The following is a 22,481-nucleotide window of genomic DNA, read 5'->3' on the forward strand; positions in this document are numbered from 1 at the left end:
TCTTCTGTAACACCACGTTTTGAAAGCTTCTATTCTCTTTCTGAGGTAGTTATCGTCCATGTTTCACTTCCATACAATGCCACGCTCCAGACGAAAGTCTTCAAAAACAGATTTCTAATTCCTATATCAGTGTTTGAAGTGAGCAAATTTCCTTTCTTAAGAAAGGCCTTCTTTGCTTGTGCCAGTCTGCATTTTATGTCTTCCTTACTTCTGCCATGGTGGCATGGAGAGCTGCATCAATCCAGTCTATGGACTGATGACTCAAGCAACAACAAGAAGTACGATAGGAAAGACAGATTGAGAAATGTAGATATTAGAAATGAAGTTTAAATAGAAAAACTAAATAAGAAGAAATTAAGATAGTTTGATCATGTAAAGAGTATGGACGAGGAACGAATACCAAATCAGGTGATGAATATAGAAGGGGAGCAAGAAGGAGATCTAGAACAAGGTAGATGGATTCAATAAAGAGGAGTGCAAGATGAAGAAACCTCCAGTGGAACAAAATGATGGAAGAGGAATGGTGGAAGGTGGAGAAATGCCATAAATGTCCCGACCATGGAGGAGCCGGATATGGGAAAGGAAGATGATGAGGGCATTACAAAAAGGAATGTATCATAATGATAAAGTCAGACAGTAAATAATAAAGAATGAGTCCTTTATCCACAGGTTTCTTTGAATAGTTTGTACAGTAGTCAAACAGCTGTTTGGGAACTATTGTTTCAAAGCACGTACTTAGTAATACATTATTAATTGGTACAGTCCCTATGTTATTTTGGACAGTGTACAAGAAACAGCTTTACAATCTCTGATTGGAGTTATTGGCCTGGAATCTTCAAAACTCCACTCCACAAATTCATAAATTTCCATATGCTGCAGTTTTCCCTATTCCTTTGCAATTATTTCCATTCTTGTTTCTGAGAAAGTTCGTTTTGTTGAACACCCATTACAAACTTCATCTTCCAGAAATGACTCTATGTACTGCATATTTGCCGAAGGAGACAGCTCATTCTCAATGATGCCTCGTAATTATTGTCATCGGCCCAGGCAACCATGTTTGTCCAAGCTGCTGATGTCAGCAGGAGGAATCCATTCTTCATATGGTTCGATAGCTAGTTTACGCATCTGCTCCTTCACCTGTTAACAGAATGGAAAAAAAATAACATTATTGAACAAAACATTACATTTGACCTTGGTTTAGACTTTGAAATCAATCAATCAATCAATCAATCAATCAATCAATCAATCAATCAATCAATAAATCAATCAATCAATCAATCAATCAATCAATCAATCAATCAATCAATCAATCAATCAATCAATCAATCAATCAATCAATCAATCAATCAATCAATCAATCAATCAATCAATCAATCAATCAATCAATCAATCAATACTGATCTGCACTTACGGCAGTCGTCAAGCTGGTAGATTACCCCTATCTTTTGTTTTCTTAGCCTTTTCTTGAATGATTTCCTTCCTATAAACGAATATTTGCCCTAATTTGTCCCTTGAATTCCAACTTTACCTTCATATTGTGATATTTCCTACTTTTAAAGTTACCACTCAAACTAATTCGTCTACTAATGTCATTCCACGCCTTCTCTCCACTGACAGCTCGAAACATACCACTTAGTCGAGCAGTTCGTCTTCTTCCTCCCAAGTCTTCCCAGCACAAACTTCGAAAAAAAAAAAAATTTTTGCTATTTGCTTTACGTCGCACTGACACTGATAGGTCTTATGGCGGCGATAGAATAGGAAAGGTCCAGGAATGGGAAGAAAGCAGCCATGGCCTTAAGCTACAGCCCCAGTATTTGCCTGGTGTGAAAATGGGAAACCACGGAAAACCATCTTCAGGGCTGCCAACATTTTTGTAACACTACTCTTTTGTCTGAAATCACACAAAACAAATCGAGCTGCTTTTCTTTGGATTTATTCCAGTTCTTGAATCAAGTAATGCTGGTGAGGGTCCCATAGACATGAACCATACTCTATTTGGGGTCTTACCAGAGACTTGTAAGCCCTCTCCTTTACATCGTTACTACAACCCCTAAACATCCTCATAACCATGTGCAGAGATCTGTACTCTTTATTTACCGTTGCCTACGTTATAATACAAGGCCTGGAAATAGAGCCCGTAAAACGCTATCGAAGTGGTCACAATGAAGTTCAGTGCCGGGCCGCCTGGGTCGCTTTCTTGCACCCTTCTACCAGGTTCGCGCCTTTAAACGTGTTTATTAACTGATTTGGTTGTGAATGTATTATGCATTCGTCTGATGTTAAGCATTCGCAGTTCCAGTCATGGTTTATTCACGAGAAATTAAAGGTAGTGGAATTTCGTTTCACAAGTTTCCAGTGAATGTTCAATGTTCGAAACATTATACAGAGGAAGTATTACGCATGAGATACGACTTCCACCTGATGAAATTAGGTTCCTAAGTTTTGATCCGAGTTACGTCATAAGAATCGGGCGATCCCAAAATTTGTCACTGGACTTCTTTGTAAACATTGCTACCGTGACCGGCGATCATTTGAGAGGTCTCTTCAAACTCAGAAATTTTAAATTAGGAAACCAACCAGAATAATAATTTGCCCAACAAATTTGGAGAAAATGAATGTAGCAAGAGCAAAAAATACCGTATTGTATTTCCCCCCGGAACAATCTCTGGTTTGAAAAGTATGGAGGTGATTTGTCCCGAGAGCATTAAATACAGTTTAAAATAAATCATTTGTTTTATGGAGCATTTTATGAAATTGTTCGATGCGCATGACGTCTGCAACACCTCACATGGGACATATTCCAGGAATGAGAACAAACGAGCATCTTTTAGTACTGAAGATGAACGCCTCAGTTGGTTAATTAATGATTTCCTGTCGTATATTAAGGAGCCGGCCCCTTGGTGTAGGGGTAGCGTGCCTGCCTCTTACCCGGAGGACCCGGTTCGGTTCCCGGCCAGGTCAGGGATTTTTACTTGGACCTGAGGGCTGGTTCGAGGTGAACTCATCCTACGTGATATGAACTGAGGAGCTATCTGACGGTGAGATGGCGGCCCCCGTCTAGAAAGCCCAGAATAACGGCAGAGAGGTTTCGTCGTGTTGACCACGCGACATCTCGTAATCTGCAGGCTTTCGGGCTGAGCAGCGGTCGCTTGGTAGGCCAAGGCCCTTCAAGGGCTGTAGTGCCATGGGGTTTGGTTTTTTGTTTGTCATTATATTAAGAAAATTCAAATGCATTCAGAGAAAATAAAAAAGATTCATGAGGGAAATGTATCAGGCATAGATCTTGACTACCCAATCCACTGTAGCCTGCGTAAAATACCTCATAAGTATACATTTGCATTATGCATTGACGAGGAACCTAACAAGCGATGGCATCGAGCTCTTCTTCAGCTACCTAAGACGCCAAGCGGAATACAATGACATTATGGTTCGTGTAGCGAAAGAACAAACAGACTGTAAAGGCTGTTTAGAACATATCTCTTCTCCAACTATTCAAAGTCCATCATTGGGTCTTATTCGTCTTCAAGATCGAGGAGCCCTCAGATACCGAAAATCATCGTCTGTGGCACTTCTGCAGTGATCGACGGAATTTGTCACCTCCGCTACGCAGTACTTGCCCCGAAGAGAGTTACTAAAAAGACATTTTCAACATTGAAACTAAATGTAGAAAGTGTAAACACGACAAACCAGCTGTTTTTCTACAATGAAAATTTCTGAGACCTCTATTAGTCAACATTGCTTCGAGCCACTCAAGTAGAAGAGGGAAAGTTTTGAAACTTGATAAGAAGCCCCTGAAAAGGAAAGTTTTGAAACTTCAATGACACATCCAAGCCAATGCAGTACCGCTCTATAAATAAAGTACTGTCAATACTCGCAAAAACAGTCAGCTCTTTTTATTTAGGATATAATTTACTTATTGGCATATACGGCCATGCGAATTAAAAGGGGGCAAGAACGCGATCCTAGCGGCTGAATGGTGAACTAGAATGCTACCCGTTTCCATGAGTGCATTTCAAGGCCTTGTATTATAGCGTAGGCAACGTTATTTACAATCCCTTTTATGTGATTATCCCAATGAAGGTCTCTCCTTATATTAACACCTAGGTACTTTCAGTGATCCCCATAAGGGACTTTCACCCCATCAATGCAGTAATTAAAACTGAGAGGAATTTTCCTATTTGTGAAACTCACAACCTGACTTTTAACCCCATTTATCAACATACCATTGCCTGCTGTCCATCTCACATTATCGAGGTCACGTTGCAGTTGCTCACAATTTTGTAACTTATTTATTACTCTATACAGAATAACATCATCCACAAAAAAGCCTTATCTCTGATTCCACTTCTTTATTCATATCATTTTAAAACATGAAGGTCCAATAATACTGCCTTAATAAATTCCCCTCTTAATTATTACAGGGTCGGATAAGCTTTGCCTACTCTAATTCTTTGAGATTATGTTTTCTAGAAATATTGCTACCCATTCAATCACTCTTTTGTCTAGGCCAGTTTGACTCATTTTTGCCAGTAGTCTACCATGATCCACCCTATCAAATGCCTTAGACAGGTCAATTGCAATACAGTCCTGAATCCAAGATAACCCCTCCTTCATACAAACAATAATCAAATAAGTACTTCATATATGGTACTATTTCCCAAACCATTGTCCTTAGTATATCAGCAGAAATCTTATCAATTCCAGCTGATTTTCTAGTTTTCAACTTTTGTATCGTATTGTAAATGTCATTGTTATCATAGGTAAATTTTAATACTTCTTTAGCATAAGTCATCATCTCTATCTGGACATTATCCTTGTAACCAACAATCTTTACATACTGCTGACTGAATACTTCTGCCTTGTGAACATCCTTACATACACACTCCCTTCGATCGCTAATAATTCACCGGGCGAGTTGGCCGTGCGGTTAGAGGCACGCGGCTGTGAACTTGCATCTGGGAGATAGTGGGTTCGAATCCCACTGTCGGCAGCCCTGAAGATGGTTTTCCGCGGTTTGCCATTTTCACACCAGGCAAATGCTGGGGCTGTACCTTAATTAAGGCCACGGCCGCTTCCATCCAACTCCTAGGCCTTTCTTATATCATCGTCGCCATAAGACATATTTGTGTCGGTGCGACATAAAGCCACTAGCATTAATAATTCCTGGAATGTCCTTGGAACCTGTTTCTGCCTTGAAGTATCTATACATACTCTTCCATTTTTCGCTAAAATTGGTATGACTGCCAATTATGCTTGCCATCATGTTATCCTTATCTGCCTTCTTTGCTGGATTAAGTTCCTTCAATTTCTCCTTACTTCCACAGCCATTTCTAACTCTCTTTCTTTCCAGTCTGCACCTCCTTCTTAGTCTCTTTATTTCTCTGTTATAATAAAGTGGGTCTTTATCATTCCTTACCACCTTTAAAGGTACTAACCTGTTTTCACATACCTGAACAATTGCTTTAAACACAATCCAGAGTCTGTTTACATTTTTATTTATCGTTTTACACCGAACACTATTACTTTTTAAAAGCTCCCTCATGCCTACTTTATCAGCCATATGGTACTGCCTAATAGGCCTACTTTTAAGACCCTCTTTCTATGACATTTATTTTTGACTAGGGCAAAAGCACCTTCGTGATCACTAATACCATCTATTATTTTGGTTTCTCTATAGAGCTCATCTGGTTTTACCAGCACCACGTCCAGTATATTCTTCCTCCTAGTTGGTTCCATCACTTTCTGAATCAGCTGTCCTTCCCATATTAACTTATTTGCCATTTGTTGGTCATGCTTCGTGTCGTTCGCATTACCTTCCCAATTGACATTTGGTAAATTGAGATCTCCCGCTACAATCACATTCTTTTCCATACCGTTTCCCACATAGCTGATTATCTTATCAAATAATTCTGAATCAGCGTCAGCGCTACCCTTTACCGGTCTGTACACTCCAAAGATATCAAGTTGCCTATCACCTTTAGAGGTGAGCTTTACACCTAGAATTTCATATTTGTCAACTTTAACATTTTCGTAGCTTACAAATTCTTCTTTCACCAGAATGCATACTCCCCCTCCTACCATTCCTATCCTATCTCTACTATACACACTCCAGTTCTTTGAGAAAATTTCTGCATTCATTATATCATTTCTCGGCCATGATTCAAGTCTTGTTACAATATCTTGTAAGTATTATCTATTACATTACTTAATTCTATTCCTTTCTTTACAGTACTTCTACAGTTCAACACTAACATTTTTATGTCATTCCTACTTGACGTCCAGAACCCTGTACTCTTATCACCACTCCCACTGCGGTTTAATTGAAAGTCATCTGAGCGCAGATCCCTTTTTCCTATCCACCCATTAGGATCTAGAATTCTCACTCTCAGTTTCCCACATACCCACTCGATAGTCTCATTTAAATCCCCAACCACTTTCCAGTCAGTATCCCTACTATACAGTATTACACTGATAACAATCTCTGCTTCCTTAAACTTCACCCGAGGTGCATTTACCAGATCCCACACATCCCCAACTATGTTGGTACTTATACCTGCTGGCCTTACGTTGTTGGTACCAATGTGAAACACTACCACTTTCTCCTTTCCCTCCTCCTTATCTTCTACTTTATTCAACATCTGCCTCAACCTAATTTCTCGATAACACTCTACCCTGGTTGCCTTTCCTCCACACACTTTTCCCACACGTCTAACAATGGAATCCTCCATGACCAGAGCCACAACCCTACCTACCTCATTTGATCCCCTCCCCTCTGGGTGAGCCCTATCTATCCTGACAGCTGCAGAAGCTACTTCCTCCTCCCCCCTCCCCTATGAGCCTGTTCCACATGTCCTTTTTTATCCTCTCCTCTTCATTTCCCTTTCCTACCTTTTCCCTTCCTCTTACTTCCATACTTCTCAGCAACAGAAATTAGCACACCATTGCAAGCAACAAGGACATGTTTTACCTTCTCCACACTCCTCAGCACCCTGAGTAGGTTCTTTCCGGCTAGCTTCTCCAGCTGACTCATGGTCCAACCCTTGGTACGTGCCAACTCTGCCAGGAGGATTGGATAGCGAGAAACATCTTCTAGTCCCACAGGAGTCCTGAAAGATGGAAAACCATTAAGGCTACTGTTTTATCTAGAGGAAGTGGTGGGAATATTTGTTGCTGGGACAGTAGAAAGTAGGGACAAAGGTAGAGCCTTTGAAATAAACGTAGGAACATTTATCTGGAGCATTTGGATTGCGGTTATTTGAACCTCACCGTCAGTAAACACGGTTTTCTTTGGTCTCTCATTTTTATTTCAGCCTGTACAGTATCTTAATTAAGGCCACGGCTACTTCCTTCCCAACAGACGAATTTTAGTGAAAAATGGAAGGGTATGTATAGGTATTTTAAGGCAGAAACAGGTTCCAAGAAGGACATTCCAGGAATAATTAATGAACAAGGGGAGTGTGTATGTGAGGATCTTCAAAAGGCAGAAGTATTCAGTCAGCAGTATGTAAAGATTGTTGGTTACAAGGATAATGTCGAGATAGAGGAGGAAACTAAGGCCAAAGAAGTAATAAAATTTACATATGATAACAATGACATTTACAATAAGATACAAAAGTTGAAAACTAGAAAAGCGGCTGGAATTGATCAGATTTCTGGGGATATACTAAAGACAGTGGTACTATATACCATATCTGAAGTACTTATTTGATTATTGTTTGGTCGGAGGAGCTATACCAGATGAATGGGGAGTTGCTATAGTAGCCCCTGTGTATAAAGGAAAGGGTGATAGACATAAAGCTGAAAATTACAGGCCAGTAAGTTTGACATGCATTGTATGTAAGCTTTGGGAAGGGATTCTTTCTGATTATATTAGACATGTTTGTGAAATTAATAACTGGTTCGATAGAAGGCAATTCGGTTTTAGGAAAGGTTATTCCACTGAAGCTCAACTTGTAGGATTCCAGCAAGATATAGCAGATATCTTGGATTCTGGAGGTCAAATGGACTGTATCGCGATTGACCTGTCTAAAGCATTTGATAGGGTGGATCATGGGAGACTACTGGCAAAAATGAGTGCAATTGGACTAGACAAAAGAGTGACTGAATGGGTTGCTATATTTCTAGAAAATAGATCTCAGAGAATTAGAGTAGGTGAAGCTTTATCTGACCCTGTAATAATTAAGAGGGGAATTCCTCAAAGCAGTTTTATCAGACCTTTATATTTTCTGATATATATATATATAAATGATATGAGTAAAGGAGTGGAATCGGAGGTAAGGCTTTTTGCGGATGATGTTATTCTCTATAGAGTGATAAATAGTTACAAGATTGTGAGCAACTGCAACGTGACCTCGAAAATGTTGTGAGATGGACAGCAGGCAATGGTATGTTGATAAACGGGGTTAAAAGTCAGGTTGTGAGTTTCACAAATAGGAAAAGTCCTCTCAGTTTTAATTACTGCGTTGATGGGGTGAAAGTTCCTTTTGGGGATCATTGTAAGTATCTAGGTGTTAATATAAGGAAAGATCTTCATTGGGGTAATCACATAAATGGGATTGTAAATAAAGGGTACAGATCTCTGCACATGGTTATGAGGGTGTTTAGGGGTTGTAGTAAGGATGTAAAGGAGAGTGCATATAAGTCTCTGGTAAGACCCCAACTAGAGTATGGTTCCAGTGTATGGGACCCTCACCAGGATTACCTGATTCGAGAACTGGAAAAAATCCAAAGAAAAGCAGCTCGATTTGTTCTGGATGATTTCCGACAAAAGATTAGCGTTACAAAAATGTTGCAAAGTTTGGGTTGGGAAGAATTGAGAGAAAGAAGAAGAGCTGCTCGACTAAGTGGTATGTTCCGAGCTGTTAGCGGAGAGATGGCGTGGAATCATATTAGTAGACGAATAAGTTTGAATGGCGTTTATAAAAGTAGGAAATATCACAATATGAAGATAAAGTTGGAATTCAAGAGGACAAACTGGGGCAAATATTCATTTATAGGAAGGGGAGTTAGGGATTGGAATAACTTACTAAGGGGGATGTTCAATAATTTTCCAATTTCTTTGAAATCATTTAGGAAAAGGCTAGGAAAGCAACAGATAGGGAATCTGCCACCTGGGCGACTGCCCTAAATGCAGATCAGTATTGATTGTATTGTATTGTATTGTATTGTATTGTGCTGACTTCCCCGATTTAAGCCAGACACTCCCTATTTTTGGTCCTTTCTCCCTATCTCCTGATCGCAGAAACTTACCTCCCGATTTTGAGGACAGGTTTAGTGTTTATGTATTTTTTAAATCCCAGGTTTTCCCTCGTTCTTTAAGTAGCTGTCCGCCTGTGGGTGGGGGTGGTAGAATAAATGGGACCCTAGTGGCTCTTAACTTTGGGGCATGGTTTGGCGACCACGCGGCCCTTAGCTGAGTCCTAGCAATGCTTCCACTTACTTGTGTCAGCCTCCTCACTTTCATCTATCCTATCCGACCTTCCTAGGTCAACTCTTGTTCTTTTCCGATTCCGACGGTATTAGAGCACTCGAGGTCTAGGGAGTCTTTTATTTTCATGGGCACTGGCAAGGCAGATGAAATCAGCTGCTAGTGTTCTTAAATATGACAGAATCTCTTACGTAATGCTTTTTATTTCATACTTTCCACATAGCAATGTCAACTGTGAAAGTATTTTTAAGCATATTTACAAGGCCAAAAACTCAATTCAGATCAAATCTTCCCAAAGAAGAATTCTGAAAAACTTTACCCTTGAAACCACTTTCAACAAGGCCAGTGATTTGAGCATTAGTCTAGTTCAGAAAAATATGAAGAGGCCTAAGGCAATTACTATGAAGAGTCTTATGTTCTAAAGCTCAGAAACATGTAGTATCTCAGTATTTATAAATAGATTAATAAATTAATAAATACATGACACAATTGAGTAGAATAATGTGTTAAATATTCTTGAAAGTTACATGGTCAATTATGTGTTGTAATATGTCGGGATATGCCGCAAAAAAGAAAAAAAAGTAAATCTCCTGATTTTCTACTTTTGAACGTTTTTCTGCAAGAACACTGAAAAATCTGGATGCGTTAGTGCAATATTACATTTCTAGTAGATCGTAAATGACTTGAAGACACACAGAAGAAATCATCAAGTAAGTTCACAGTGACACTAATATGGTGTAATAAATTGGTGGCATACACTTGATATGATCAGTTTTGTAGGTTTAAGATATTTAGGTTGTTTCCTTTTTTAGGTGTAATTCTTTTACCATATGTTTTCTTTGTAAGTTTAAAAATGTTATTCAAAAATGATTTTGGCAGACTGGAGAACCTAACAGTTCTGTAGGGTACGGTAATTGGATAGTTTTGTTAATTGTGAACAGTGGCGGCTGGTGTTATCTGAAGTTGAGTGTCGCACCAAAATTTTCGATGTAATATTTTTATATGAGAAGCTTACAGAAATTACAAGAAACTATGTTATCGTTAAGTAATGAACTACATTCCTAGTAAAACTGAAATATATCCAGCAATTAAAGCACAAGAAGTAGGAGGCTAATTATCCAGTATAACTACAGTAATTCTTACCTCACTTGAATAGAAAATTTGGCCTCTTGTTTTTCAATGATGTTAAATGTTAGTAACACCATAGTGGTGTTGAAAAGAAATTACCGTTGCGAGAGGATAGAAAGTAGGAACAAAATCATCTCCGCAGAATGGTGCAATCTAAATGGGACATTTGGAATTGTCTCTCGATACCAGTAGGGGGCTTGCTGGTTTCGTGCAACTTCCGAGGACCACTACTGGTGAGCGTGCGACAAGGCAAGGAGAGATGTTTTAGCTAAGAAGTTGTTTTGGTTGTTCGTTGATTATATTCTCGAATAATTTGATCACGTTGGTAATAAACTTAGTAATCTGTAGCTCGCTGGTAGTGGCAAACGTTTTCCAGGTTTGTGAACTGCTTGTTTCGATGTAGTGGAGACAGTATCCTCGACAAAAAAGTGAACTGAATATACATGCAAAATTGAGTGTGCTTTTGTCATGGTACAGACTTAAGGCCGCCACGCACAGAAAGTTAAGATAAGCTACGTTCAGCTACGCTATGCTAAGCAATGCTAAACTACGTTGTGCTAAGTCACGTATAAAATGCTAAGCTAAACTATGCTAGGCAGCCGTTTAAATATGTCAGATCAATGGAAGAGGATATTTTTTTTATTGGGCGCTGCCGTAGAAGAGGAACAGAAAGAGGAGAAGATTCTGTATATGTGAAACTGGAGGGAGAATAATTCATGGTGAATTCTATAATTTGATTCAAGCATTGCATAGAAATGATGAAGAATTAAAAATCACTATCGTCTAAATCAGGAACAGATTCATGAACTTCTCTCTATTACTGAGGATGATAATAAGAAAAAACGAACATGAAGTACGCAAATTATAGATTGTTGGGTAAAAATGTATGTAAAAGCAATAAATGATACGTACAATCAATCAGTGGCGGTTCGTGACATTTTCACTGACCAGTACCATAATAATTTGAGATGAATAATAATAATAATAATAATAATAATAATAATAATAATAATAATAATAATAATAATAATAATAATAATAATAATCCGATGACACTGGCTGAATAGAAATCTGCTTGCACTAAAACACTAATGCACACACATTAACAATCTAAAAGCGAATGCAATCCCAACTACAATCAAACACAGAAGAGACAATACTTGACATTCTGCGAGATATCGAGGGACAGCGATTAGAGCTCTATCTAGCGGAGTGACCTGAGAGTTACTGATTCTGTCATAAGAACACGTGTATTTGTTTGTGAAGTTTTTGGGGTTATTTATGCGTTTGCATTAAGTTGACATAAGTAAATAGTAGCGTGTGTCATTCCTTTATATCTCCTGTCAATATGAGTGGAAAGATATGTGCTGCATTTGGCTGCAATAACTATGAAGTGCAGGAGGATTCGTGCTCTTTCTTCCGTTTCCCTTGTGACAAGAAAATATAAGTAAATACTGTGTTTGCATATATATTCTTCCAGTTACAAATATATTTTTATAGAAGGCCTACTTCCTAAACTTCTGACCTGCACGACCCATATTTTAACTGGCTTATAAGAAGCTTATTTTATTGTATTAGTGCAGCAGTTAACCTTCAATACCGATGTGTTGATGTAGGTGTGATCTGTGGGTTTTGATTTAATTGAGGAAAATGCATATGCATATGTGTGTGGTTGGTTGTGTTCCAAGTTACGCCATTTGGAATGCCGTAATGCGTTGTCAAGCACTGAAGAAAATATGGGTGATTTAAGAAATATGATGATGATGCAAATTTGCTTTACCCTAATGTAATGGCAAGTATTGCTTATAGGGAAATTTTGAATGTTTCTGCGGCTGAATTTATAGATTTTCTTTCTGTTAGTAGGCTTCAAGTTAAAAGGAAAATTGTCCAGCTCTTAAGTGTAAATTCATTGAATCATGTGTGTAAGGAATGTGCCGATATTTTTATTGACAAATGTCCTAATGTGATGTACAATGCTTTTAAGTGAGAAAAAAAGACAAATCTAGCCGTGAAAGTTCAGGCAGGTATGCTAAAGCTAAAAGGGTAATGCATAAATGAAAGATCAAGCCCTTTCACAGCAGTCCATTTCACATCTTGATTATATGTCTAATTTCAGTCTTTAAATAATAACCTGTTAAAAATTCTTCATTCATGTATCCAGATTTGCTTTAGCAACTTTGAAGTTAATATTTTAACAACACTTTCTTTCTAGACGTAATTTATTTATCCATTTCCGTATATACATTTCCATTGATATTTGAATTTAGCGCGAATTTTCAGGTCACGCCACTAGGAGCGCCGCTTGCGAATTGTCTCCCATTTTAACAAGGGTAAATCCGGAAGTGTCGCGTATTTTCTGTACTGTATTTGCTACAATGGCACTGCACTGTTTCACTGTGAACGATAACAAATGGTATAATAACGACATTCATAAAACAAGTAAACAGTGCACTCCCGAATTTATCTCTCTTTGCTCAAATTTGAAAGCATGAAAACCCTACAAAGTGACAAAGTGACCACCTTACAAATAGTGCCGTCACGTTATGGTTACATTTTAAATCTTTATTCTAGCTTCTTTATAGAACTGAATTTTTTAAATAGTCAGTATAATGGAATTCATTGTTTTGTAAAATGTTTTCAAATTCACCTCTAACAACAATTAATGTAAGACGTGGGGGAAAAGCCTAGGGTACATTGTAAAGTGGTTGGTGATGTTGCTGGGGGCTCCACAGTTCAGCGCTTACACCTGCTTGCCCTCTTCCTTCCCCTGACAAGTCCATATTGGTCTTCCAGGCTCCCCCCGCACCCCGCACACTTGCTTACTCCAGGGACCTACTGAGGGCTCTGCCGGACAGACCATACACCCGCCTGCACTCTTCCTTCCCCTGACAAGCCCACGTTATCCTTCCAGGTTCCTTCCGCACCCCGCACAATTGCCAAGTCTGGGACCTACTCAGGGCTCTGCTGCCACAGTCCGAGCGCCTGAAGACTAAAGAGAAAACATCGTGCTTGCTGGACAGCCGCCACGGTCAGAAAACCTTTGCCATTTCTCTGAAAATAGAAAAGCAAAATGTCTACAGCCGAAATAATAAAGATAACATCGTGTAACTGAATAGCACACCACATAAGTTCGACTTCGCTACATGTTTCAATATCTTTATGTAATCAGTTACAGAGTGGAATCACGTTAAATATTTCTGAAAAGACGGTGGGGCGGCGCCCAAAAGCCCTTCATGCACGAACCGCCACTGCAATCAATTTCCAGTTTCATTTATTTCTTTAATAATTTGAGAGACAAGTATATTTTTGTATCTCTTCAATCAGTCTTTGATCTTTTGGTCTGCCTTCCATGATAATTAACAAACACAGAAACAATTGGGCAATATAATAACTTCTGTGTGAGCTAATTCACGAAAGCCACACACATAAAACGACTGTTTGCTAGACGCCGGACAAAAAGGTGATTGCGTGCATGCGCGCGAAGCGAGCTGCAGCTATGAAACTGCCTCCTTGGCGATGTATAAAATTGAGCTTGGCATGGCTTAGGTTAGCGTAGCGTGTGTGTGGTGGTCTTTAGGCTTGTCCCTGCTGAAACTAGGCCTACATTGCTCCACGCTGTCTGCTTGGGAATTGCCGTAGGAAAGCAAACCCCTGAGTTTGATTCGAAGCCGGCAGCGTTTATTGGTCCATTTGGACACTGAGGGCCGATTGCAGAAACGATGACTAGTTTTAAGCCTTAGACATCGTCTACCTAAACAACGTCTAAATCATTCACGATCTTCCATTACATAAACAATGTTCAGTCGATGTTTAACTAGACATCCCTTAAAGTTTCAATTTTGGTTTGAAAATGGAGACAGAAGTATCTTTCATGCAACTCTTTGCTTGTCGCAACCAATGAAATTCGTCGGTGCGCGCGCCGAACGCCAGTCAGCTGTTTGTCTTCCTACACATTACTCAAATATGGCTGAGCATGACTTGCCCACAGATAAGAGTATCGCTTTCGGTGCAAATTAAATCTCATACCGGTAATATTATCGACACTAAAGCGACACGCCACGGTACGGGGAAGTGTAGCTTTCATTATAATGTTGTTACAGTGAGTGTAATCTACTCATAAATACGGTAGCCTCGACGAAGGGAAGATGAAGCAATAGTAATGTGTAACCGAGTGTGTTGTACGGGCCATATAGATGTAGCTTGCATTCTGGAGATCGTAGATTCGAAACGCATCATCGACAGACGTGAAGATTGTTTTCCGTAGTTACCCTATTTTTACAGCAGGCAAATACTAGGGCAATTATTATGGCCACGGCTCTTCTTCCCCAGTCCTCTTTAAACGATAATCACCACCACTTGCCTTTTCCTATCTGATAATTGCCGAAAACCTATGCGATTATATATATAAAAATCCCATACAACCTACTTTTTAGTTTTCACTATTATGTGTGTTTACTTGGCAGTAAATATAAGTGAATCTCTCCCGGTTGATGTATGTGACAGCCCTCAGACGATCGGGACACGTAATTGTGATATGTATGTAGTCGAAGTGACCTATAAATCCATGAAAATTACCCCATGTATATAATAAAATATATCGATTGCCAAGAATTGTATTCAAGTTGACAGTTACCGGACTGTCACTTTGTCAGTCTCAAGAAACAAGTATCTCGTAAAGCGGAACCTTATTTTTTGATTATCTCCCCGTGCATGTCAAACGAATTGCTGCGATTTAGCAGCGGGTGACCCACAGAGAGGCCGTCGGACTAACCTTTCTTCCCGGAATCGTCTCAACATGATAATACAAATTACATATTTCACTGTACATAACCTCTGATTGTGATTCACTCCTGTCATTTGAGGTTAAACAGTGCTCTCGGCAGTGTTTAAACATGACCGGTTGAACATCGGTTTTAGACAGTGTCTAAGTGATAAATAACGTCTCTGCAATGCGGCAGCCATACTTAGGCATTGTTTAACCGTAGACATCGTCTAAATGCCGTTTCTGCAATCGGCCCTGAATGACCAAAGATGGTTGATTTTAACAGATTTTGCAGTTTGCCGCACTTTTTAAATATTTGTTAATAATTTCGTTGCTCGCCGCTGTAGGGCATAGGGCGCTCGTTTCATCCCTCCTCTCCCTCTCTCTCGCCTGACGTTGATTATCATCAGTGTATTGCCTGCTGCATTCCGGAATGGTTTAAGTTTTCTTTCACTCTCGCATCTGCTGTGGCAAATTGCCTTCGGGTGACCCCTCGCGTAGTGCATTCTTACATGACTGCATTTCCAAGAAAGTTTCTTAAGTAAAGTTCATGAGGTCTATGGTGGCTTTCAGTGAAATGTGGTGCTGTAGTTTTATCTTGAATTGTGACCAAATCATTCATTGAAATGTACAAATGCAAACGCTGAGACAATTTGCTCATGCGCGACCTCTCGCGCTCTTTAAAAACTCATGTAATTTTACCAGATTTTGCAAAAAAATTCATTTTTTAATATTGAGAAAATATTTTTACTGGGTAATTATGTTAGTACTAGTTGAAAGGCAGTTAAACAGGGTACATATTTACATTTTCATCAGAGCATTCACTGCAAAAGGAAAATAGAAGCTCATTACAATATTATGCGTGAGCAATTTGCCTTCGCGCGACCTCTCGCGTTCTAAAACGGGCGCGACCTCTCGCGCGTTAAACTAAAAAATTAGAAGAAAAGACAAGTGAAGTGTAAAATTATTGAGAGTTGTGCAACACTGCAACAATACCATGCACTCCCCTTGGTCGTGAAACAAATGAAGGCCTTTCTTAAAGAAAGAAATTTGTTCCAGAAGGATGTTGAAGGTCAGATGGAGAGATCACGTCACGTTTGAAGATATATTGAATCGAATTAGTGAGAGGATAAAGATTTGAGGATATTTGATCATAAGAAGAGATAGAATGTTAGCATTTTAAGACACCCAGGACTTGGTCAGTTAGTTTCTGAGAGAAGTGTAGGCGGTAGAACGGTAAGGGTAGACCATAGATATGAATGTGGCAAACTGATTAAAGTACATATAGAATGTAGTAGTTAAGTAGAAATGCCGGCCCCGTGGTGTAGGGGTAGCGTGCCTGCCTCTTACCCGGAGGCCTCGGGTTCGATTCCCGGCCAGGTCAGGGATTTTTATCCGGACCTGAGGACTGGTTCGAGGTCCACTCAGCCTACGTGATTAGAATTGAGGAGCTATTGACAGTGAGGTAGCGGCCCCGGTCTAGAAAGCCAAGAATAACGGCCGAGAGGATTCGTCGCGCTGACCACACGACACCTCGTAATCTGCAGGCCTTCGGGCTGAGCAGCGGTCGCTTGGTGGCCAAGGCCCTTCAAGGGCTGTAATGCCATGGGGATTGGATTGGAGTTAAGTAGAAGTAGAAAGGTAAGCTCAGGATAGGGTGGCATGGAGAGCCGCATTAAACTAGTCTATGGACTAATGACCCATACAATAAGAGTAAAGGAATGACCTTCGTATCACGCAAAGCTTCAGAATTCTTGCCCTCTTTATGCATTTTTTAAAGTATTCTAACTCGTTCAGGTTGATCTGGTTGCCTGCATGGAGTAGGAGTCGTCAATTGGCGGCTGTGTATGACAGTGTATTTCGGTGCGTCGCGACGTTCAGCGGTCAATCGTACTTACCGGTTTATACCGTCGTATCCAGCACCAATGCCCACGTGGTCCTCTCCCGCTACATCCCGTATGTGGGTCAAATGACCTAGAACAAACAAACAATTGGCATAAGTAGTTCTGAAAGTCTAGGCTAGTACAAGTTACGTAAAGCATATAATTTAGTTGTTCAGTAAAAATAATAATGCATTATTGGAGTTGATCGAGTGATATTTTAATTTTCTTTTGATGTGATACCGTCAATAACATCAGGCTATACACATTCGAGACTTAGTGTAAGGAAATAAAGTGTTCACATTTGCGCTTCAACTCCGGAAATAAAGTTTCGCTCCGAATGGTTGAGGCCGTTTTCAATTAGAAATATGGAACTTGAGACTAAAGGGCCTAAGATAAATACACCGGTTGGAGGGAGAAGGGGGGGTATTTAAGGACCGAGCGGGTGGTTGCGCGGCTTAGGTTACGTAGCTGTCAGCTAGCATTCAAGAGATGATATGTTTGAACCCCACTGTCGGTAGCCCTGAAGAATTTTCCGTGGTTTCCAATTTTCACACCAGGTAAATGGGGCTGTCCTGACCCATTGACACCATGTTGGTGCGACGTAACCAAAATTTTTATATAAATAAATAAAAATATGTATATTAAGAAAAGTGACAATTATGAGGCCTATGATTTGGTTTGCAATTAATTACTCCGAAACCAAAATACATACGAAGGTGGTTAAAAATAATTGATTGATCGATTGACTGATGCTTCATTTATTCTGGCAAGATTAAGGCCAGACGGCCTTCTCTTTCATGTAAACATTTTAATATGAAACTAAATGTTATATTTACAAACATTATAACAAAACATAGCCTCCGTGGCTCAGGCGGCAGAGCGCCGGCCTCTCACATCTGATCTGCCCTGTGAGAGGCGGCGGTAGAATAACACCTACGGTGTCCCCTGCCTATCGTAAGAGACGACTAATAGGGCCCCAGAGGCTCTTAACTTGGGTGTGTGGGTTGACGACTGTGGGGCCCTTAGCTGAGTCCTGGCATTGCTTCCACTTACTTGTCCAGGCTCCTCACTTTCATCTATCCTGTTCGACCTTCCTTGGTCAACTCTTGTTCTATCACGACTCCGACAGTATTAGGTATCGAGGCCTAGGGAGTCCTTCATTTTCACGCCCTTCGTGACCCTTGTCTTTCTTTGGCCGATACCTTCATGTTTCAAAGTGTCGGATCCCTTCCATTTTTGCTCTCTGATTAGTGTTAAGAGAGGATGATTGCTTACTTGTACTCCCCCTTAAAACAATTACCTCCACCACCACATCTCACCTTTGGGTTCCGCGGTTCAAATAAATGTGAGCTTTGTGCTGGATAAAATGGAGGCGGGGCAGGATTTTCTCTGGATACTCCGGTTTTCTCTGTCATCTTTCATTCCAGCAACACTCTCCAATCATTTCATCTGTCAGTCATTAATCATTGCCCCAGAAGTATGCGACAGCCTTCGGCAGCTGGCACAGTTCCTATCCCCGCCGCTGGATGGGGGATTCATTCCATTTCGAACGGGATTGAAACTGGGAACAGGCTGTGGATTTTCATAACAAAACATATTCCTTGGTTGCGAATGATGCTAGAATACGGAATTATTTCCTCCATAACATTAGAGCCATAAATAGCTTAAAATCTCTTTAATTAGTCTTGCCGTGGGCATCTCCTCGATGTGTGCCGCCAGCTTGAATGAATCTTGAGGAGCGAATGTGTAGTCTATTATTTTATTCAGCTTATATTTTGCCAGTTTGTGTCACGTTACTTCTAGTTTGTAATGGTAGTTTCTAAGATAAGATTAATAGTTAATTTTGTACACTATAAATGACGTGTGGTAAAGTGTAAGAGAGGACTGTAAGTCCTAACTTCGCCACTATGAATGAAGATAATAATAATAATAATAATAATAATAATAATAATAATAATAATAATAATTCTTTCCTTCTCTCTTTCTTCCTTAATCCGCTCACCCTCCAAGGTTGGTATTTCTCCTCGAACTCAGAGAGGGATTCCACCACTACCGCCCCAAAGGCAGTGTCCTGGAGCGTAGGGCTTTGGGTCAGGACATACAACTTGGGTGGAGGACCAGTACCTCGCCCATGCGGCCCCGGCTGTTATATTGAACAAGGGTCTTGTGGGAGGATGGGAAGAGCGCACGAGATAGGCCTAGACAAGGAAGAGGGAAGGAAGCGACAGTGACTTTAAGTAGTTACCAACCCGGCATTTGCCTGGAAAGAAAACCACTTCGAGGATGGCTGATGTAGGAATCGAACCCCCTCTACTCAGTTGACCTGATGTTGAGTGGATCCCATTCCAGCCCTCGTACCACAACCGGGAATCGAACCCGAGCCTCCGGGGATGGCAGCTAATCACACTAACCACTACACCGTAGAGGCGGACAATAATAATAATAATAATAATAATAATAATAATAATAATAATAATAATAATAATAATAATAATAATAATAATAATAATAATAATAATAATAATTGTACCGGGCGGTACACCTCCACTCCGCTAATTTAAAATGTGCGCCAGTTGAAACTCCTCTGCTGGAGGAAGTCTGAACTTTATCTACGCTATTAATTCTCTACTTTCTCAGAAGATGTCACCACGTGGAAAATTTTGAGTTTTTGAACTGTGTCATTTTTGATGTGGTTTTGTTTCGCTTGAAGTAAGAAGTGTGAACTTTCTCTTCTAGAGGACACTACTGAAGATCAACAATAGTGCAACCTAGTGCGGAGTCAAAGAACTATTTTGTTGGAGAAATTTTTATTTCAAATGTTTGTTCTTTGCTAAATTTTTTTCAGTCTTTGGTTAAGTTGGCAATATTAACCCCTTCTTTCCCCTTGTTTTAAATCTAGCCTATCCCGAATTTCTTGAATTAATTTTCCACCAATTATGTGTTTCTTCTTAGTATTGTGTAGGGGGTTTATTGATCTACCAATAAAATCATCGCGGGAGGGTGTTTTCATTCCCCTAACGCCTAGAACCTTCTGCGAGAGTATTTAAACTGCTGATTTTAGGGTCTCCGGGCCACTTCTGTTCCATCTTTCAGTGTATAAAGTACATAGCAGGAGGCGGGAAGCGCCTCTTTCCTCGGCAGCGGTCATCAATAAGGTAATGGCCGATTAATAAATTCTTTCTTTGCTAGCTCAGCAGTTTAACTCTCGGGGCGGGTGCGAGGCGTTCCTCCATGTAACCTTTTCCTAAAATGTAACGATCTTTTCTTCTATTCTCTTTTAAGCTGCATATTGGGATAGAGAGTGCTAACCCTCTCGAGCTCCCACTCACATTTTCTTGAGGTGAACTTATTTTCTCAACCTATTCTTCGTTAATGTAAAACAAATTGCTCTTTTCTAAAGTCACCTCGGTAGTATGGGATTAGCCCTTGCATTAGTGGCCTAGAGCCAGATTAGGTTTTTAAAAACAAGTGTATTAGGAGTGCAAGATCGCCTCCTCTCAAATTGTTATTTTAGAGGTCATGTAATTGCCCATTTTTATTTAATAGACCTCAGTAGGTTGGGTACTTTACCCCTGTGTCTATGTCCAGTGAGGACAACTTGAAGGTGGAGTTTGGTGTGGCCTGGGAGAGGCTTAAATTTTGAGAGCGAGTGGCTGTTTTGAAAATTGAGTGTTGTATGCCTCGTGGAGGCTTTTCCGTGTAATTTGGAGCAAGGGCTCCTAGGTATGAATGGGGTTTTCTGCCCCTCTGTTAAAACTCGTGTTTGGGGTAAAACTGAGCTGATTGCCCAAGCAGTGTAAAATCAGGGCGCGAAGCCCAATTCCTGTAAATATTGTAACTACCCTTTTTGATTTGCTACTTTGTACCTGCCATGCTTGTTATTTCTTTGTTTTTGAAAAGAAAATATAACCTTGTTAAATTTTAAATTAATTTTGCTTTCGTAACTGGAGGCCTATTCACACCCGCACCTTCTTTCACCTCTACCTACCACGGAAAACTCCGTAACAATAATAATAGACTGCAAACTTCTTAAGCGAATAGCCATTTTCTTCCGGTCCGTAAGACGGTTGTTTTAAGAAGAACTGTAACTGGGCAACCATCCTCTCAGAGGAAAAATGGATGAGATCCGAGCTTTCGAAAAATGAACGACGTGAAAATGAAACACTCCCGAGGGCTTGCAAACGCATTACCATTGGAATAGAGGTTGGATAGGACAGATGAAAGAGAGGAGCAATGATAGACTCAGTTAGACGCCCCGTGATGGGCAGCATACGCTCTCAAACTGAGAACTCCTGGAAGTTCCCCTTTTAGTCTCATCTTACAATAAGCAGGGGATACCGTTGAAGTATTCTGCCTGCTGTGCCGGCAGCGAGACATATCTGACAAATTGTTTTGTTCTTTTAAGTTGAAGAAAGCGACAGGCCGAATTCACCTGTCCGGTTTATTGATATTATTATGTTACACGGTCATTAATAACAACTAACATTTATCGTTGAACATCCTTCTTAAAACTCATTGCGAATTGTGTCAGTATCGCTAGATTTGAGCCATTCAAAGGACGAAGCACAAAGGTATCGACCGTATTTAAAGGGGCAAGCCCACTTATAACGGAATGACAAATACAGAGATTGTTTGATGGACGCTATAAAAGGTCGTCAGCTAAAGTATAGACGGAAGGGGACAAACATGGGTAATCTCTCTTCTTTCTCCTGTAAGCCACGTTAAATTGCTTGAAGGTAGAGTGCATAGACAATGGAGGCTAGGAGACGCAAACAAATTAGTGAACAAACCAGTGGCGGCGCGTGACTTTCGCCACTGGGGGTTCAACAGGAAAAAATCCTCCCCTCATTATCTCCTCTCCACCCCTGTCACCTGTGCCATGACTAAGTTCAGAGAATGGGCATAACGGTGCACATAATGTACATGCCTAAAATCTTCCCTGATGAGAACTTGCACCATGAATGGTGACCACTCATTACATTTGCTCCATCGTAACCTTGTGAAATCAACTTATCTCTATTATCCACAACTTCGCTCAAAGAAAATTTTAAACACTCTGCTATTGTCTTAGCATCATGACTAGAGGGTAGAGGAAACCCCGGAATCTTTCAACTGGCTTACCGTTGGGAAGAATGATAACAAATTGTGCTGTAGTTGATATATCGGTGGTCTCATCTGCAATTACCGAAATGAAAGGCACTGTGGTGATTTTTTTTTTCTCACGACAGATTTCATAGATGCACGAAAGCAAATAATTCTGAATGTCTTTCGAGGGGCCTTT

At 40.2% G+C, this 22,481-nt stretch overlaps 1 protein-coding gene across 1 annotated transcript in view; it reads right to left on the reverse strand.

Annotated features, from left to right (window-relative positions):
* Window positions 1-678: 678 nt before the first annotated feature.
* Window positions 679-22,481, reverse strand: part of LOC136876074 (dipeptidase 1) — a 535,571-nt gene continuing 513,768 nt past the window's right edge. Inside the window, exons 11-13 of the mRNA XM_067149708.2 lie at window positions 17,216-17,291; window positions 6,968-7,106; window positions 679-1,137 (exon numbers count right to left, since the gene is read on the reverse strand). Coding sequence (XP_067005809.2) covers window positions 1,036-1,137; window positions 6,968-7,106; window positions 17,216-17,291 — 317 coding nt within the window. The 3' untranslated portion in view covers window positions 679-1,035. The remainder of the gene's footprint in view (window positions 1,138-6,967; window positions 7,107-17,215; window positions 17,292-22,481) is intronic.

This window comes from Anabrus simplex, chromosome 6, assembly GCF_040414725.1.
Source record: "Anabrus simplex isolate iqAnaSimp1 chromosome 6, ASM4041472v1, whole genome shotgun sequence".
Lineage (NCBI taxonomy): Eukaryota > Metazoa > Arthropoda > Insecta > Orthoptera > Tettigoniidae > Anabrus > Anabrus simplex.